This window comes from Tachysurus fulvidraco, chromosome 1, assembly GCF_022655615.1.
Source record: "Tachysurus fulvidraco isolate hzauxx_2018 chromosome 1, HZAU_PFXX_2.0, whole genome shotgun sequence".
In the NCBI taxonomy this organism is placed as follows: domain Eukaryota; kingdom Metazoa; phylum Chordata; class Actinopteri; order Siluriformes; family Bagridae; genus Tachysurus; species Tachysurus fulvidraco.
In genome coordinates this window covers 6482042-6502949 of record NC_062518.1, presented here as the reverse complement: position 1 = coordinate 6502949, position 20908 = coordinate 6482042, and the positions used below count along the sequence as shown (strand labels likewise).

At 37.4% G+C, this 20908-nt stretch overlaps 1 protein-coding gene across 1 annotated transcript; it reads left to right on the top strand.

The window, feature by feature from the left end:
• The first annotated feature begins 2461 nt into the window (after positions 1-2461).
• On the top strand, positions 2462-12754 carry tph1b (tryptophan hydroxylase 1b). The gene is made up of 11 exons (XM_027137209.2): positions 2462-2633; positions 4305-4439; positions 4714-4897; positions 4987-5087; positions 5208-5275; positions 5403-5599; positions 6423-6558; positions 6953-7079; positions 10814-10909; positions 11012-11145; positions 12057-12754. Exons 1-11 carry the CDS (start codon positions 2544-2546, stop codon positions 12229-12231), a joined length of 1443 nt encoding a protein of 480 aa, XP_026993010.1. The 5' UTR covers positions 2462-2543; the 3' UTR covers positions 12232-12754.
• The last annotated feature ends 8154 nt before the right edge of the window (positions 12755-20908 follow it).

The following is a 20908-nucleotide window of genomic DNA, read 5'->3' as shown; positions in this document are numbered from 1 at the left end:
GCTAAGAGAATAGTTTATTGTAGGTATCATGAAGTTGGTTCTGGTAAATGGCTGAATACTTCAGTCTTGGAACAAATCAAGCAAAGCCCACTGAACACAGCAAGGTTTAATTCAAGCTGACATTGTTTTCCAATGCAGGGTTCATTTGACTTACCTAAGAAGACAGATGTCAATGATGCATGTTGGAAAGACCAGGGGTTACACTGAGGGATGAACACAGACCCTTTTGAGATATACCATATAAGTTAATGTGACTTACTAAACTTCTGTGAGTCTGATTTTTGTGGAACACTACGTTAAAGTGAATTTTAATGTAAGTTCAGAACTAAATTTGATTAAATGGCAGAACATTATATTTTCATATAGCAGAATATTTGATTGCAAATGGATGTATGATGTGATAATTTTGTCATCATTGTCTGTCTTACTCTTCAGCTAAAGCTAATATGATTTAAGTATAATGTTCTGCTTTTGTAATTTCATATTGTTCTTCACTTAACATTCAAATTTCATACAGCCTTATGTAAATCATAAATCTTGAGTCCAAGAGGGTCATGAAAAATTTGTGCTATGTAATTACCGGATGATAAACATATATATTTGTGTGTGAAATATTGGCACCTGATTTAATGATGTATGATCTTTAAAACTGTTTTTGTTTTTGACACAAATGTAAACAAATAAGCTGATGTTTCTGGATGACTTTATCTGTATGAAGTTGACTCATATGCTTAGTGAGTGTGTATTATATTCTTGTTAGCCTATATAGGCCTATAATATTAGATTACTTTACATTATTAACATTATAAAAAGCTGGGGATTTTGTTTGTCATATTCTGAGAAAACTCTTATAAATTGGCTGTAATTCCCCCAAATAATCAGGTACAAACATGCTCTATTTCCAGCCCTGTAGGTGTTTCACATCAATGAAGCAGAGACATTATAGCATTAGGAAGGAGTGGAAGTGTGGGAATGTTGAAATAAAATATAAGCCATGGGTTGGCATGGGTTTTACAACCACGACTCATTAAAGCACACTTTTGGCTTGATTACTGCAGGGGCGAGATCGTAAAACTCCATTGTTCACAACTACCAGATTGTTATTATTAATAATACATTAACGTGTGCTTTAATTACTTTCCATCATCACCCACTGGAATAAGTTAGCTGAGCAGGACTCAATCTGAAATTACTCCTCAGCAGGTTTGATCGGGGGTTTCCTGTAAAGAGTGATAAGCAAATACCCGTCCTTCACCACAACCTCATTACAGCTTGTGGTCCTGTTTGATAATGTGCTTTTTGCCATCAGTCCTTCAGCAGGTATTGTCCAGCGAGGTCACTAGTGAAGTTCACTTATCCACATCACGCCATGGAAAAACAACCAGGAGACACGACAAAAATAAAATAAACAAATGCAAACGTCAGTCCGTATGTGCAATGGTCGATCAAGTGCCTTCATGTCCCCCTCCATGTCTGCACTTTGGAATAAATATTTTAAATGTATAATGTAAATGTTCTATTTATTTCATGCAGAATTAGAATAGGTTGATGAATTAACATTTTGATGAAGATGATTACGATTGTGATGATGAGGACGAGGAAGAGGATTTCTTTAAATATTGCTATCGAAATGTGATTTAATAATGCCACGTATAAACAAATTGTGCTACAAACAATTTTAATTCTGTATGTAAACTAAATATGAAATTTTGTTGAAATAGTTTAACTTTTATAGTATAAAGCAATAAATATCTTTCCTTCAAATGTAGATAGTAAGATAGTCCTTGAGAGTTATAATAATAATCTATCTATATCTATCTATAATCTATATAATCTATCATATGTTGAGGAATTTGTGTTATTATTAATAACACATTTAAACATATCTAAATTTACCTTAAATAATTCAGCATGCAAATAAAAAAGAATAAAAATCTCAATTACATAAACATAAAGTACTTTACTTAATGGACAATTCCATTAGGTCACCATGCACGACTTTATGAGGATCATATCAGCCAATGACAAATTTCCAACTATATTTTGTGCATGTTCTGCTCGTGTTCTTTTCAGTAGGTATTTTGCTAACTAATGGAAATGTGCTGTACCTAATGGCAGTTCTTGTGTAGCTCAGTAAAAAGGAAAATGTTTGTTTTTTTCTTCTTCTAAGGGTCATTATTTAAATAGGCGTTGTAGAAGAATACAAAAAATAATACATTTTCACCACCATCTTCAGGTGTTAAACTATAAAGGTTTGAGTAAAATCATTTTTCCAAATAAACACTTTATTACCTTATTATTATAATTAGTACCGTGTCGGATTAATTAGCCCACACTACACGATGACGCTTCTTGATAATTATTTTCCGTGTCCTTTCCCAGTTCTTTTATCATCACTTGGTGGCGCAAAACCGGTATGCACGCGCATGCGCGCAATTGCCCCCGTCCGGTGCCTCGCGCTCAATAAATACCGCGTCGAGCTGAAGTCCAGAAGACACGCGATTTCTCGGTCAGGCGTTCGGGCATATACATAGTTAGATGGCATGTTTTCGACTAAGACGAACGGACCGCGCCGAGGACGCTCTTTTGATTCCATTCACAAATATCACATAGAAAATCAACAAAACTGTGAGGTTAGTGATTTTGTCATTATTGCTACTCTTCAAGTGCATATCTTGGCATTTATAAATGATAGAATGGGAGACATACAAATGAAAGTGAATGGATCAGATGTAATGTAATGTAATGTAATGTAATGTAATGCAGTGGGACAAACTTAGACCTCTGATCTGATTGGGATCGCTGTCCACAACACAGTGCTGAACTTTCTCCATATTGTGTGAAATTACAGGGTTTAATTCCTTCTTTTTATTACTTGTAATAAATTGTGTAATAAATTGATAGTATTGATAAATTGATATAAATTGATAGTAAGATCTCTGCATTATTGTCTTTTACTTGAATAGGTTCACTGATAGTGATATCTCTTCAAAAAAAACAAACAAAAAAAAAAAAAAAAACATAATGTTTCTTAAGCCAACAGTGTGCTTTGATGAGTCGTGGTTGTAAACCCCACGCCAACCCATGGCTTATATTTTATTCCTACATTCCCACACTTCCACTCCTTTCTAATGCTATAATGTCTCTGCTTCACTTATCCACATCATGACATTGAAAAACAACCAGGAGAGCTGAACTTTCTAGATATTGTGTGAAATTACAAGGTTTAATGCCTTTTTTCTATTACTTTGTGTAATAAATTGATAGTAAGATCTCTGTATTATTGTCTTTTACTTGAAAAAAATAGGTTCACTGAAAATTTTAAAAACATGTAAGATAAGAAATAGTGGTATCTTTAAAAAAACATTTTTTATGTTTTAAATCTTTTTTAATTCATTTTTTTTCTTTGATATAAAGTCATCTCACCAATTTAGTTTAAAATATGAAAGCAGAATTCAAAAATATGCTCTAGGATATTAGGAAAATTCATCAATTGAATGTCAAACACCTTATTCGCTTTAGTAAAATACAATAGTCTAAGTGGTTCAAGTAAGAATGATGGGAATCAGATGGTCGGAGATCAGAAATTAAGAACTTATGTATTATGCTTTGTGATATATTAACTGGAACATTCCTGCATGGTGGACCTCACTGAAATCTTAATCCTGATCCAGCCATCATTTATACTTGGATAATTTCCAACATATTCTGATACAGTAAAATCCTGAGTTAACTCTTTTAATTCAAAATTCAACATTCTTGTTTTTTTTGTGTGTGTGCCACACAATTGTGTTGACAGTTATTGAGTTCAGCAAAGCTAATAAATTATTGTGCATTAATATCGAGTCATTTAGTGGTAGAAGAATTAACTTCAATGAAATTTAAGACCCTGAATCTATGCCAAGAACAAACTTGATATAACTTCACAAACCTGGGTATTTTCAGGCAGTTTAAAAAATGCATAATAAATAATTAATGTTTTTTTTTTATTAAAAAAGCACAAATATTCAGAAATGTTAATCTTATTTGTTATTCAGGATGGAGTAGTTTATTATTTAATTCCAAAAATGGCAATGTATTATTGTCACAGGATAGAAACATAAACATCAGCCAGTGACATGCATTATTTATGTAAAGGTGCTGATATGTTTGTGTTTGGAGCTTCATAATGAGCAGCTGTAACAGGAGGGAGTTAGACTGTACATTATTGCAATATTATCTAACTGTCAATGATTTCTTAGTTAATTATTTATATGTATTATGGTAATAAACTATGTTACTATGTTTTGTCCTTTTGTTTAAAGATGAATAAATCCACATTTAATCATACTAATGAGAGCCAAGATGATTCCCTGTCTTCCAAAAGAGAACATGCAGCAATTGTCTTCTCTCTGAAGAACGAAGTCGGTAACCTTGTAAAGGCATTAAAACTTTTTCAGGTATACATAACTTTTTTTTTTTAGATAAAATAACATATTAGCTAAGTATACTAGCTAATTTATTTGAAAATAATTAACAGTATGAAACCCCAGGTACAAGAATGGTACAGTTTAGTATCCATTTTTCTGAGCATGTGCAGTACATTTATTTGAAATATTTACTTGTGGAAGTAAAATAAATTGACAGGAACATGATAAGACTTTTAGAATTTAAGACTTGGTTTTAGACTTTTGGATTTCTTTCTTTTCCAATTCATCTAACATTCACATCCAGGAACACCATATCAGCCTTTTACACATTGAGTCCCGGAAATCTAGGCGGCGTAACTCTGAGCTGGAAGTGTTGGTCAACTGTGACAGTGAGAGAGAGACGCTGAACAAAATCATTCAGCTTCTGAGAAAACAAACGAGCATCATCACCATGGACTTACCGGACCGACAGTGCACACCTGGAGATAGTATAAGTCTTTTCTTTTTAGACATTTCGACATCATGTTTTAACAGAGCTTCTATATGATGTAGTTTTACCTGTTGCTCTTTTTTCTAGCTATCTCAGATGAGCCATGGTTTCCCAAGAAGATCTCAGATCTTGATAAATCTGCCAACCGTGTTCTGATGTACGGTTCTGACCTGGATGCCGATCATCCTGTGAGTGTTTTTCCCCCTACAATTTCACTTACTACAGTACATGTCTACATAACAATTGCATCAATTCCATTATACCAGAAAGCCTAATTTGACAGTAATATTTGTCTGATCACATCTCAGGGATTTAAAGACAGTGTCTACCGAAAGAGAAGGAAGTACTTTGCTGACCTTGCAATGCACTACAAACAGTAGGTCACATAGTTTTACATATTTCTATATTGCTTTTCATAATATGAAAAGTAACCAAACTGCATATCACTCAGTTGTTTCTTCTGCTTTACATGAATTTCCTGCTCCATCTAACCCTATGTGAAGTGGAGACCCAATCCCACGTGTGGAGTTCACAGAGGAGGAGGTGAGAACATGGGGCGTGGTGTTCAGAGAGCTAAATAAGCTCTACCCTACACACGCCTGTAGAGAGTACCTGCATAACCTTCCTCTGCTCACACAGCAGTGTGGCTACAGAGAAGACAACATCCCTCAGCTGGAGGATGTATCCCGCTTTCTTAAAGGTGAGACAGTAATTCCATCATCAGTTCTGTATAAAATGAAGGTTTAGATTACAATACAATAATAAAAATTAGAATACAAACCATGCTTCTGTTCAGATCCTAAATTTGATCTTGTAAAAAAGCTTAGGGTTGTTTTTCATCGAAATATATTCATTTTTCCGTTTATACTTTTTTTTTTAACTGTGTAAACAAATTTCCAATTTTAGGTGTGTGTGTGTGTGTGTGTGTGTGTGTGTGTGTGTGTGTGTGTGTTTGTGTGTGTTTGTGAGATTGGCAGCAGGTGTATGTGGAACTCCAGGGACTGTGAATGTGACCACTGTGTGTAAATCTAGGGATTGTAGTCTTTAGTGGCCATGTTTGTAGGCTGCAGTGTTTTCTTTGAAGTTCAAGAAGAGAGGTGACATGACACAGCTACTTCACTCTCTTTTTAAGTCCAGGTTTCTCTGGAGTTCTCCATGTCTGTGTTCACAAATTACTTCTGGATATTTCAAATCCCCTACCTCTAAAAAACTTTATAAATTTGTGCCACTGAACTGCTCCTTGGTGTGAATGTATGTGTACCTTCTCCTTCCTGCAGGGAAAGAAAGAAAGAAAGAAAGAAAGAAAGAAAGAAAGAAAGAAAGAAAGAAAGAAAGAAAGAAAGAAAGAAAGAATGAACAAAATAACAAAATAATGTTACAGTAGGGGTTTTCATATAGAACACCTTTAGGACCCTTTGATTTTCTCAAAGAAAATGCACAAGACTCCCGATATAAAACTGTGTGTGTCTGTGTATGTGTATAAAGACTATGTCATGTCTGTTTGCATATGTTTTTTTTTTTAGAGCAAACAGGCTTCACAATTCGCCCAGTAGCTGGATATTTGTCACCCCGTGATTTCCTGGCAGGTCTGGCATTTCGCGTGTTCCACTGTACTCAGTACATTCGCCACAGTTCTCATCCACTCTACACACCTGAGCCGTGAGTATGACATCATACATCATGCATCAGCTCCCTGGCCTGGCAGTTTGTCCTTGATCTAAAACAACAAACACACCACCACCTGCTGCTTGTCTCTACAAGTTTCTCATCGTGTCATCTCATCAGCACAATGAACAGCTGTCAATGTTTCTATTGTTTGTCTTCTTAGTGTTGCCTAATTTACTGTCACCTACTGTCTCTTCACTCTATATGCCTTTTCTATTCATTATACAGTACGTAGCATAATTTTTAAAGGTTAATAAGACTCAAGAGATCAAATGCATTTTAAAATATTTTTCTGTAATCTCATCTCTACTAGTTTGTACTAATAGAGCAGTCTTGACCATCATCAAGGGCACTACTTTATTTTTTGGTGCGGTATTTTGTTTTACAGGGACACATGTCATGAATTACTTGGTCATGTGCCCTTGCTGGCTGAACCAAGTTTTGCCCAGTTCTCTCAGGAGTTAGGCCTGGCTTCTCTTGGGGCTTCTGATGATGCTGTACAAAAACTGGCAACCGTAAGTCTTCTGCTACTCAGAGCTATAATCATATCAACATGTCAGATTAATAAGTAGTCCTAGCATTTTGTGGTGGTGCAGCAGGTAATATCAGGACACTCTGGGTTTCTCTCAGTGCTGAATGTCAACTTTCTGTTCTTTATCCGTTGCAACCCTGACCATAATGAAGTGATTACTGCAGATGAACCAATGTAGACAGAAAATTCATTAGTGTGCTTAAGGATCTGATTATTCTGTATGTGCCACTTTAAAAAAGTTCTAGTAGGGTTGAGTATTGGATGACTTTTGAAGTACTGACAATGGTTTATTTATTAGATTGTTAAATGCAGTTGATTCTAATATATAAACCTAATTTCATTTATCTTCAGTAAGCTCTCTATGCTGTTCAGGTTCATGTTGGATTTGAAGCGTATACCAGGAGCATTGTAGGCCACCATTCACACACACTGACACTCTCATTCATATCTATTGGCAATTTGGTATATCCAGTGTAAGAAAGATTCCTCCTCGCACTTGTCCGCGTCCCTTTATCTCTGCAAAACAATAGGAGCTCCGGAGCACTGAGAGAACAAACCACACGAGTGAAATCAAATCTGGTTTATTCCAAACAGCTGCTCAAAGAACTGAGCAATGAATACATACGCAATGGAATACAGTAAGCTCTGGTGTATGAGATAAGGCGGGGGCTAAGTTTTTTTCAACATAGATGGGGAATGCCACAACTCTTATCCAGGCATTGAAGGTCAATAAGCCTGTACATGAGCAAAGAGAAACTGAGTGTCCTGCGAGTAATCTCACAAGCAGGTCAACCTATCTTGTCTTCTTCATCCTGTCAAGATAGAGCGCTAAAAGAACAGGATAGACTCAAATCAAGAACACTAAATCAGAAGAACATTAAATCAGAAGAGGTGAAGATGACATATAACACAGAAATACATTTTTACATGACAGAGGTTTCATCATTTCTATTCCCTTCACCTGGTATCCTTCACCATCACTCTACCTATCCTACCTAAAACTACCTCTCACCCCCTCGCTCTTACCCGCCGCAACCTTTACTCTGTCTCCCCTTCATCTGTAACTTCTGGCACTCTTTCTTCCCTTCCTGATCCTGACTTCCTCACTACCCTTGGACTCAGCCACAGATACTTTCCTCTCATCTCTTTCCTCAACTATGGACTTCCTCTGCTCTATGTTCACTAAACCCAAGAAAACTTCTGCTCCTTGGCTTTCAGATGTGCTGCGCAACTATCGAAGAGAGCTAAGATCATCAGAGAGAAAGTGGAAGAAATCACAACTTGATGCAGATCTTGATTTTTACCGAACACTTCTTGTCAAGTTCTCCTCAGATGTGACTTCTGCCAAGACTTCCTACTACAAGGAAAAGCTTGAAGCTTCCTCACATGACCCTCGGAAATTCCACAACATCATCTCTTCTCTGCTCAACCCCTCGGCTCCACCTTCTTCATCCTCCCTGACTGCAGAAGACTTTGCTTCTTTCTACCAGGAGAAGATTAATTTCAGCCCCGACTGCACTTACATCTCAGAGTATGCATTCCCCTACACCTTCATTGTCACATTTCTCAACTGTGGCAGCAGAAGAGATTTTGCAACTCGTCCAGTCCTGCAATCCTACCACCTGCCCATTGGATCTGCTCCCTACCACTATGCTCCAGACCATTTCGCAAGACCTTTTGCCCTTCATTTCCACTATCGTCAATAGATCCATAGAGGTATCATCAGGTACCAACTACTTTCAAGAGAGCAAGGGTTATCTACTCAGTAATCAGTAACTACAGACCGGTATCACTTCTCTCATTTCTTTCAAAAATTCTTGAACGCATTGTCTATAATCAACTGTCTGTCTATCTCTCACAGAACAACCTTCAAGGCCCCAACCAGTCTGGCTTTAAAGCAGCTCACTCTACAGAGACAGCCCTTTTGGATGTCTCTGAGAAGCTACATACTGCTAGATCAGCCAAACTGTCATCAGTCCTCATCCTCCTTGACCTTTCAGCAGCGTTTGATACGGTCAACCACAAGACTCTCTTATCCACCCTCAAGAGTCTTGGGATTTGCAGATCAGCTTGGGAATGGTTTGCTTCCTACCTGGAAGGGCGCTCATATCAGGTAACATGGAGGGGAGTGACATCTGCTCCACGCAGACTCTCCACTGGCGTCCCACAGGGCTCAGTACTTGGTCCTCTTCTTTTCTCCTTGTATACTCACTCTCTTGGTGAAGTTATTTCATCACATGGGTTCTCTTACCACTGCTATGCTGATGATACACAACTTATGTTCTCTTTCCCACCCTCAAATGCCACAGCTTCTGACCGGATCTCAGCATGTCTAGCAGAAATTTCATCATGGATGACTGCTCATCAGTTAAAGCTCAATCCTAGCAAAACTGAACTGCTATTCATCCCAGGTGATTCATCCCCAGGTCATGATCTTGCTATATCCTTGCACAACGATCTGATCTCCCCTTCAGCCACAGCTCACAACTTTGGGGTAACCATGGACAATCAACTGTCCTTTTCCTCTCATGTTGCTAATGTGACTCGCTCATGTCGGTTTCTTCTCTACAACATTAGAAGGATTCGGTCATTTTTGTCCACACAGACTGCTCAGGTACTTGTTCAGTCTCTTGTCATTTCTAGACTGGATTACTGCAATGCACTGCAGGCAGGTCTACTTCTGAACGCAATCCGTCCTCTGCAAATGATCCAAAATGCAGCTGCCCGGCTTGTTTTCAACCTGCCAAAGTTCTCACATACCCCTGCTGCTGCGATCCCTCCACTGGCTTCTGGTAGCTGCACGCATCCGATTCAAAACACTGATGCTGGCCTACAAAGCCAAAAATGGACCAGCTCCCTCTTACCTAAAAGCCCTCATCAGTCCTCGCACTGCACCCCGCAACCTCCGATCTACCAGCACTGCTCGACTAGTTCCACCATCTCTCAGGGTAAGAGGCAAGTATACTACAAGACTCTTCTCTGTTCTGGCACCAAGGTGGTGGAATGAACTTCCCCTAGAGGTCCGGACAGCTGAGTCACTGGCTATTTTCAAACGGCTGTTGAAGACCTACTTATCCAGGAAACACTTCAACTAGCACTTCTTCCCTTATCTTTTGCATTTAAAAAAGAAATCTTTGACACTTTTTCATTGTAACTTTGAACAAATGTTTTAAACTCATGGTATCTTAAGTATGTAACCTAGTGAACCAGCATTAATGTATTCAATGTTAGAGATTTAATGCTGTAAATGTAAATGTAAATGTAAGATTATGGTTACGTTATCAGCAAGCCTTACCATCCTATGTTCCCGATAGATATGTTTTTGTACACAGAGTACAAAAACAAGAAAACAAGAACACACTTATCACAGGTCAGCATGACCAGAGTGGGGAGAACATTCCATTCGACAGAGAAAGAGAAATGTGGAAAGAAAATGAAATAAGCACCAAAATTAATTAACATAAAGAAAATTCATTTCAGCATCCAGTCCACCTATTGCAATGATTTAAGGAGGTGTAATGAAACTCAGAGGAAGGCTACATAAACACAGGTCAAACATGTGAGCTCCACAGACACAGTACACTGAGCTCAGTACAGAAGCTAGGACCCTGGAGCTCAAAAGTAAAAATAATCTTTAAAATAAAAGTGAATATTGTCAATATAGAAATCTGAGCCATGACCATAAAACACAAGGTTTTCTTGTATATTTGATTACAGTGCTACTTCTTCACAGTGGAGTTTGGCTTATGTAAGCAGGACGGCCAGCTTCGAGCCTACGGGGCTGGTCTTCTCTCATCCATCAGTGAACTTCAGGTAGCTAACTAATTCATTGTGTTTGTTAAGTTTTAAGAGTGATGATATATAATATTATGATTTATATTAAACTTAGACAATGACAGTGAGCTTCTTTAACAGCACGCACTCTCAGGTAGCGCCAAAATCCTGCCTTTCGATCCCAAAGTGACATGCAGACAGGAGTGTCTCATCACCACCTTTCAGGAGGTCTACTTTATGTCTGAGAGCTTTGAGGAGGCTAAGGTTAGGATGAGGTATGTTACTAACCTTTTTTCCTGTTATTTCTATAATCCTGAATCTTTATTGATAGACATTTAAATGCATCAAAAAGATAGATTTAACATTAAAACCATTTCTGCAGTAGATCAGTAAACATTTAAAGTAGTGAAGCAGTGAGAATAAATACAAGAAATACTGTAGACGCTGTGGTTTTGAAAGCTATTGCACAAATGAGCCCATTACACAATATTTTGGTGTATTTTAAGTGCAATAAATGAATTTCAAATCTAATAAAGCTAATAATTTTACTATATGGTACCAGTTTTACCACACAATTTTCTAATGCACTATAGAAAGCTTTTTTTTCACTTATTATAAGAACAGATTTCGTGATTTTAGAACAAATTTCTAGTTTTTCTATTAGATGTCTTTAAAACATTTGCAAAAAGAGACAGAATATAATTGCACACATACTGTAAGTGTTCATTTCAATATTTCCATAATCCATTTGCAATAAACACATTTCAGTGATTTAATTTTTGTTGTTTAATTGTGTTAACACACAGCAGTCAGATGCACATAAATTATTAAAGAATAGCATTTGTGCATATTTGCATTGTTTTACGAATATCTGTACTTGTCTATGACTCATGAGTAAACAGGATATTTTAAGAAAATGAATGACAAATATAATATAACTGTTATTTTCAACAGAATCTGAGGCAAACAAATAATGTCATCAATTTATTGACTTTGTTTTAAGAATTAAAAACTCCAGAGATTCCATATGGAGCAAATTAACAAATTAATTAATTCATCTGTGATATAAACTCAAACATTTTGCTCACAGATGAGATCAGACAAATAATGCAGGGAAATTATTCATATTAATCGTAATAATTCGTCCATTTATTTTACATTTTAATTAATAATTTTCCTTCCACAGGGAATTTGCTAAGACCATCAGGCGTCCATTCACTGTGCGCTACAACCCGTACACACAAAGTGTGTGTGTGCTGAGGGACATGCCCAGTATTAACAGCGTGGTCGAGGAGCTCCGACATGAACTGGACATAGTGGGAGACGCCCTTCAAAGGCTCAACAAACGTATGGGAGTCTAATACCACGATGCACAGTATTGCAGAGTTTAGCAAGCTCAGAATGTTTGTCAAACAGCTAATGAGTGGAATCTGAGATCACTGGCTTAAATCTTGTCAATTATCTTTCACTGCAAACCATTTAATCACTACAATGTTTAAGATGTATCAGTCACATCCTGTTATCTCCACTGAAAAATCAATGCTGATTGGATGCCAGAACTACACACTTCACTGATTATAAAGGCACTTCAGTAAATGGTGTACACTTGTCCTGATCGATTAATGATAGAATCTTCATCCCAGTTTGATGTCCTAGTTAATCAATCACAATTCTCGTCAAAGCCTGGAGAAAACGCACTTATATGGGGAAGCCATGGTGTGAGCCTCACAAATACATAACCTGATTTGATTATTTAAATGACAGTTTATTTAAAAGGCAAAAGTCTTTTTAAAAGATATATTAATGTAATTATTTACGGATGCTATGTTGCTTGTTCTTATTGCTGTAGCCTGTAGCGTATGGGTTAGAAATGTACAAAGAATATTATTTCAAAATATTGATTTAAATGAGAGAGAGAGAGAGAGAGAGAGAGAGAGAGAGAGAGAGAGAGAGTGTGTGTGTGTGTGTGTGTGTGTGTGAGAGAGAGAGAGAGAGAGAGAGAGAGAGAGAGAGAGAGAGAGTGTGTGTGTGTGTGTGTGAGAGAGAGAGAGAGAGAGAGAGAGAGAGAGAGAGAGAGAGAGAGAGAGAGAGAGAGAGAGAGCCTTTACATACATGTTGTTGGTTAATCTTATGGTCTCCTGAAGTTCCATTTAAACAGTGCAGAATAAGAAGTGACACAATATAGCAGGTCGTAATTCAATGTAAAGTATCATGGAGTAAAATGTTTAGAAATAAAAATTACCTTTGACCTGGATATAACATTTATTTGCTTTTTAAAGTGAAAGAAAAGGAAAAGTCTTTCAGATTGCAGTGAACTTGTTCAGCCAGCAGATAGAGGAGTTGGATCATCAGCAAGAAAAGTGTAAACAGTTTATGTTAAAGTTAAAACAAAAAATCATAAAATAGATGCTTTTATCCAAGTCAAGAAATAAGTCAATCAATCAATTATATGATTCAATCAGGTATATTTTCTCCTTTAGTAGTGAAGTTAATAATCAAATAAGATAAGAATCTAGTAAATAATTTGTGAAGACACATTGTAGGGGTTTTAATTAACCTAAAATAAGGTGTGGATTAAAATGACTACTAAAATAAGGTGTGGATTAAAATGACTACTAACTAGAATAAATATCTAATGAGGAAGGCAACGAGTTTTGTTTTGTTTATTGGGCATTACTTCATGCTAGCAGCTGACTTAAAAAAAATAAAATAAACATACAAAGCACTAGATGTATTTCCTACTGACCGCCAGATGGCACTAGTGTGTTAAGTCTGACAGTTCATGGTAATGTGAAAGTACTACACCCCTCTTCACAATAAACTAGAGTAAATTTATTGACCCAATAACAGAAAAATCCTAAGATACAAGTATGACTAAAACAAAACTTGGGTGATTTCTAAGGGGAAAGTATGAAATAAAAACACTGTCAATAATAATCGTACGTAATTCAAAGCATTTGTGTGTACATTTTAATTTTGCGGAGTTGGATCCCAAAATCTACGGCCACGACAGTTTACAGATACGAGATTTTGCGTGTTTGTTCAAATACAACTCCAAAATGTACGACTATGACAGTTTACAGACACAACGCTTGTTTTCACAACACCTCTTTTTTACACACGAAAACGATCTGCGAAACAACTGTCAAAAATACGTCATCACGTTCACAGGCATTACTATCCGAGGGAAGATGAATCGATTCCACGAAGTGCGCATGCGCCCCGCCCTCTTTTAAACCACTGGCGCCGAAATGGTGGAACAGCAGCCAAGCGCTCACTCATCGTCAGTGTTGTATAAAGTAGTAGAAAGCAATACTTGAGTAAAAGTACAAGTATCATACTAGAAAAAGACTTTGGTAGAAGTGAAAGTCACCTTTTAGAATACTACTCAAGTAAAAGTCTTAAAGTATCTGATATTTACTGTACTTAAGTATCAAAATTCATTTTCTGATATTTAATGTACTTAAGTATTTAAAGTAAAGTAAAATTTCAGTGATTTTCGGTAGGCATAAGTGCAGGGGCAGTTCTAGGGTTTCATCTTTAGGGGTTTTAGCCCTCAGTGAGAATTTAAAACAAGAAGAGTTTTATATTATATATTATATGACTACATAGTAAGCCAAAAGTTATGGTATTATTAAATGGCAAAAGTGGACACCAAAACTTTATGCATGATGTAATGATGACAGTCTTGAATCAGATCAGTTCATGTGTGTGTGCATTCTCTACAGACAGTGTGTCCAATGAATGCAGTCATTAATAAACTAATATTCACAAAGACCAAATCAATAAATATTATTTTTATTTAGTATTGTATGGATTGTTTGCATTAATATTTTGTTTGTGCTACAACTCTGGTAATAAGAATAGTGAAATTTCACTGCTTTTGGTTGCTGTATTTGCAGCTTTCCGATTACCGTTATAGATAAACGCCTCCAGCGCTGACTGCGCGTGCACGCTGCGCGTACCTGTGCTTCTCCGTACAGCGTGCGGAAGGTAATGCAATCCAGGAGCAGTGATTCACCAAACCTCCCTTATTAGTCACACACATTTCTTCTGATTTTATTTTGTAGTACCGAAGATGCTTAGTGGAAATATAACGGAGTAAAAGTATACATTTTACCTAGGAAATGTAGTGGAGTAAAAGTGAAAGTTGACATAAATTTAAATAGCGAAGTACAGATACGTGACATTTCTACTTAAGTACAGTAACAAAGTATTTTTATTCCGTTACATTACAACACTGCTCATTGTATCAGGTAAGTTGGTTTTTCCTTCCAGATTCGGACATGTTTAAGGGTTAGTTATCACTAATAACAGAGAGGAGTAATATTACAGATATAGGTTAACTATAGTAAGTAAGATTAGCTCTCAGAGTAAGGTTACATTAGGTGCTTAAAGAATACAGCTGTTTAGGATTCATCACTGCAGTCTGTAGCGTGATGAGATTTTTAACTTACTAACAGCTGTGTACATGCACTGGAATACACAGGTCATGCAATATGTGTTCACTGCTTAAGTGTTAAAGTCAAATTTTATTGTTTATCAGGTTCCATTAGGTGACATCTTGCACTTAGCCCAGAATCTGGTGTCGATGTTGACCAACACCTTAAGTGTTGGACATCAGAAAATGGGGAACCAGTCCAATATCAGTGGACAGTCAGCACAAGAAAGAAGGTCCAAGTCAAATGGGCAGTCAGTGCAGCAGGAAATGGCTAGGTGTGAGGTGTGTGAGGTATGTGTGTGTGTGTGTGTGTGTGTGTGTGTGTGTGTGTGTGTGTGTGTGTGTGTCTTTTATGTAGGCCTATCTCATCACGCTACAGACTGCAGTGATGACCTCCTAAACAGCTGTATTCTTTAAGCACCTAATGTAACCTTACTATGAGAGCTAACCTTACTTACTATAGTTAACCTATATCTGTAATATTACTCCTCTCTGTTATTAGTGATAACTAACCCCTAAACATGTCCGAATTTGGAATGAAAAACCAACTTACCTGAGACGATGAGTGAGCGCTTGGCTGCTGATCCGCCATTTCGGCGCCAGTGGTTTAAAAGAGGGCGGGGCGCACGCGCACTACGTGGAATCGATTCATCTTCCCTCGGATAGTAATGCCTGTGAACGTGATGGCGTATTTTTGACAGTTGTTACGCAGATCGTTTTCGTGTGTAAAAAAGAGGTGTTGTGAAAACAAGCGTTGTGTCTGTAAACTGCCATAGTCGTACATTTTGGAGTTGTATTTGAACAAACACACAAAATCTCGTATCTGTAAACTGTCGTGGCCGTAGATTTTGGGATCCAACTCCGCAAAATTAAAATTTACACACAAATGCTTTGAATTACGTACGATTATTATTGACAGTGTTTTATTCCATAGTTTTTATTCCATAGAAAGTGTGTGCGTGTGTGCGTGTGTGCGTGTGTGCGTGTGTGTGTGTGTGTGTGATATCCAGTTCAACATCTATCAATAGAAATTACTAGGGTTATGGGTTAGGGTTAGGATTAGGTGTTATTTAGAAAGAGGGAAAATATTTGCAAATTTAAACAAACAACAGTTTCATTTCTAAATATTTAAATGTTCATTTTATGCCTGCTATCATGTCTCAAAGATTAGATTTGTTCGGACTTGTACTCCTCAAAGCGGTCTGATGCTTAAAAGTCACTGTATGTTACAATACAAATACATGATTATAGTGAAATGTAGTAGTGTGTGCCTAGATCTTTTACTCGATACTCTAACAACTGTACTCAACTGTAACAGACAAGCTAATGTTCGATAAAGAATATTTCTATTCACTACTATTCTATTCACTACACTACTCTAAACACTACTGTCTCTGACTAAGGAGACTATGAGGATGACAGCAGATAATTGCATATTTCTAATCATGCTACAAATGCTTGAATATTCCTGTATTGACTAGCAGCTGTCAGGAGGCACACTCATTGATACAAACTAAAAGGTCCTAATAATTACCCATCCAAAGTGCACACACAGCAGTGAACACACACACACACCGTGAACACACACCCGGAGCAGTGGGCTGCCATTTATGCTGCGGCGCCCGGGGAGCAGTTGGGGGGGGTTCGGTGCCTTGCTCAAGGGCACTTCAGTCGTGGCCGGCCCGAGAACTCGAACCCACAACCTTCGGGTTAGGAGTCAGACTCTCTAACAATTAGGCCATGACTGCCCCATCATCATCATCATCATCATCATCAACAACATCATCATGTGTTCATCACATAGAGAACAAAATTAAAGACTATAAAGAATGTACATCAAAATCATTACCTTCTAGGTGATGTACAGATGATGATGGAGTGGTGTCATTGTTCTGATCTGAATGTTACACATTCTGTTACCAGGATGGTCTCACATGTAAACTTCGTTTTCCTACTTAAGCTTAGACAAAAATTTATTAAGAGTAACTCCTTCTAGGGCTTTCGAGCTACATGCACCAAATTCGGCTATGTTGTAGACCCTGGTCTGAAGTTTGTTGCTATTAATTTTCTAAGCGATCCGAGTACCGGTACTTCCGGTACCAGGTCTCAAATTGGCCTTTTTCCTCATGACTCCCATTATAAACATTGGAGGATTATAACTCGGCAAGCTTTCGAACTATCTACACCAAACTCGACCAGCTCCTTTAGGGTGATACTTTGAACAAAGTTTTAAATTGGTGTAGCGTCTGGCCTTTCGGTTGTGCCACAGCACAACAAAATATGAAAAATATGCAAAATCAAAATACATTTGCTCAACATGGGCATGTGACATATCAAAACGCTCAGCCCAAGAAGGGGAATTGTGTCACAGGTTTTTGGGTGACATCACATGCTCGTCTCCACTTGCCTCCAAATGTTTTGGCACCCTAGTGCTACACTAGATTTCACGTTCAAGTTTTATGTCCACTTGCCTCCAAAAGTAACACTGACCCTTATGTTCACTTGCATCCAAAAAGCACCGGGCTTTGTGAATACTTGCCTCATCAAAGCCAACATCAAAGTTTTTTGCGACGAACTTAACAAATCTAGTTATTATTTGGATTCACTATGTATTAGAGGTTCGGTTCTATTTTGAGTCTGGTTCCTTTTTTCCTCAGGTAGATTTTCTTTGAGTAGGCTCTAGCTTGCTCACTGAGGCTCTAAGTCTACTTTCCAAAAATCTGTTTTGTCACAATGTCTATTTGAGTTGAATTGAATTGATATACTAACAGGTAATGAGTGGTTAAAGATCACTCTAGAGTTCTGAAGCAGAAAGCAAACTGAAAGCTTAGCTTATCCACTGAACTGGAGAGCACTCAATCAAATGTGGACTGGAAGGAGAGGCACATCAGACTCCACCAAAATGCAATCGCAAACTTAGTGGAAAATGAACATGGCCTGTAATAATTAGTGTCTAGCCAGTACACTAGCAGCAATGATGATGTTATAATCAAGTTTAGATGTGTTTTAGGATATATAGGAGTTAAGGTGTTCATAATATCTCAACAGTTGAAGGGAGTGCAGTTCAATGAACCTAATGTTGAGTGAATAGCACTTACATGCCCCAGGGGAGAACCCACAGACTAAAAAGCTGGCTAAAATCAATGTGACCTGAAGGCCATTCTCACTAGAAAGCTGTATGGCTTTATATATGATACATTTCCTGTTCAGTGCTTATACATTTATTCAACCTTCAGAGAGATTTTCAATTTTCCACCTGCTATTCGAGAGTCGAGTCAGATCGATTTTCCTTCTACAACACTTATTCATGTACCAAATATTTATATGCAAATACATGTTTATGTTTGCTTCACACCACCAAGTACAAGTATTTGGCCAACCACAGCATGCAAAGCAGATCGACAACATTGAGCTTCATATGTGAGCTGTTCGTGCTTCCTGAAAATGCTCGGCCTCTCTCAGTCATGGAAACACTCCAAAACCCCAGGGAGACTGCAGTTCTGAAGAGACAGAAGAACCAGTTCAATTTACTGCTCCATCACTGCCTCCCTAATGAGCTTCTCCCATCCCCCCTACTCCCATTTTCTACTTTGTGTCAGTTATGGATGTTCTGCAAAGCTTCTATACTCAAGTTTCCTGGTCATACATTATATATTAATGTGGGTCAGTTGAATATTGACCAAGTGCACCCCTGGCCAGATAATGCTCGGTTGTTTGAATGCTTTCTCTCATTCATCCAGGTTTACAAATACGATACAGCTTTAGACATTCCATGTATCACAAAACATGCTTAACTGTAAGAACGTAGAATCTCCATTTGTAAACAGTAAATAATAATGAACCGAAAATGATATCTACATGAAAGCTTGGGTAATATATCGAAACCATTGTCTATAGTCAATTGCACCTGAGCAAAATTACAACTGTTTAAAAATAAAAATTCAATCATTTAAAAAATTTTGAAGTGCAGGTTTTTTTTTTTATCATAGTCAGCTTAACATTTTGGATTAAAGGATACAAAAGTTTTAATTCAATTGATTCAGTTATATTTTATTTATATAGAAAATTTAGCAATGGTCACAAAGCAGGTTTACAGAAAGCAGGATATAGATTTAGATAACTAATGAGCAAGCCAGAGGTGACAGGGATGAGGGAGAAGCTACTGCAGATGATGTAAAGAAGAAACCTTGAGATGAACCCATCCCCTCCTGGGTGACACCAGATACAGCGATTATGAGTTAAACTTAACAGTAAAACTATTAGGGTATTTTATGATTTCAGTAGAGTTTAACTTGAAATCTATAGTATTCAACTGAAGTTATCTGGTGAAGAAGTGAAAATAAACTGTAAGTACTGTAGCGATTTTGGCTCGCGAAGCAAGGTAAATATTTATAAGCAACTAAAACGTGTTATAGTGACTTCCAAATATTTTAACCTAAGTTGAAATTAACGGTACTGGAATTAACGTTACGCTTATTTGGTCTGTTCGTCCGGCGAACAGGCCGTGTAACCTTTATTAATTCTATGAAGGCGGTATCTTCCCGGCCAAGAAAGATTCGCTTTCCTTTTACTGTATACCGTAATTTAAATTAAATTAACTTAATAGAGCATGTAGTTCAGACCAGATATTGCAGGTACCTTAATTTGTGAGTGATACTCAGAGACAAATCACCTGTGGCTCAAAATTATGACATTTAATGAATGAGACAAACACAACATAAAACTAACTACACAAACATACAAAAGAAATAGGGAAAACGAAAATGAAAATAAAATAAAACAAAAGAAATTAAAATTGGGGAAAGGGAGGAAGAGACTGGAAAGAAGAAACTAGAGAAAGGAAGGAAAGGAATGGCAAGCTTAGACTCAAAAATTAATCACACCCTAACTGGGAAATCGTCACAGAAACTTAAATTCACCTTAAGATTCAATGAAAGATTCCTAATTAAAATTACGCATCTAAATTGGTTGGTAAAGGAAACGGTTACTTGCATTGGCTTACTGAACAAGAGTCCGGATGCAACAGAGAAAACTCTGAAAAGTCAGTTAGGGTGGGGTCAGACATTCTTCCAAGTTCTCCTGAAGATCAGAGCAGTTGTCGTTCTTGGAAGTGAAGCTTGCTGGAACTTCTTTGAAGGAAGATGGAGTCGTCTTGAAGCTGTTCCGGAAGTCTGACCACGGATTAGTGGTGTTTCTGACAATTTAAAGGTCGCGAACTCCACCCATCCTTGGGAAGATGACCAATACTTCGGTCAGGATTTTGAAGGGAAAAACTCCCTTTGTTTCAGGTGTCTGTGGGTGTGGTTTAGCTATCAAACTTTTAGATGACTTTAAAGTTTGATCCAGGGTGTATTAAGATGGTATGGCGCCTTTCGTGCTCAAATAAAATACACCAGTGCTTGAAAAATGAGTAACTGATAATTTTGTGGTCATTTGGATACTAAACATGAAGGGTAATGACGGTATGAAGGCAGCGGTACATTGCATACATAGATCATTAATCAAGGCAAAGATAAAGGCAAAGAAACAAAAATGAAACATAAACAAGATGCACTTTCATTAGGGACGTAAAAAGAAAACGATAGCTTCGTATACAT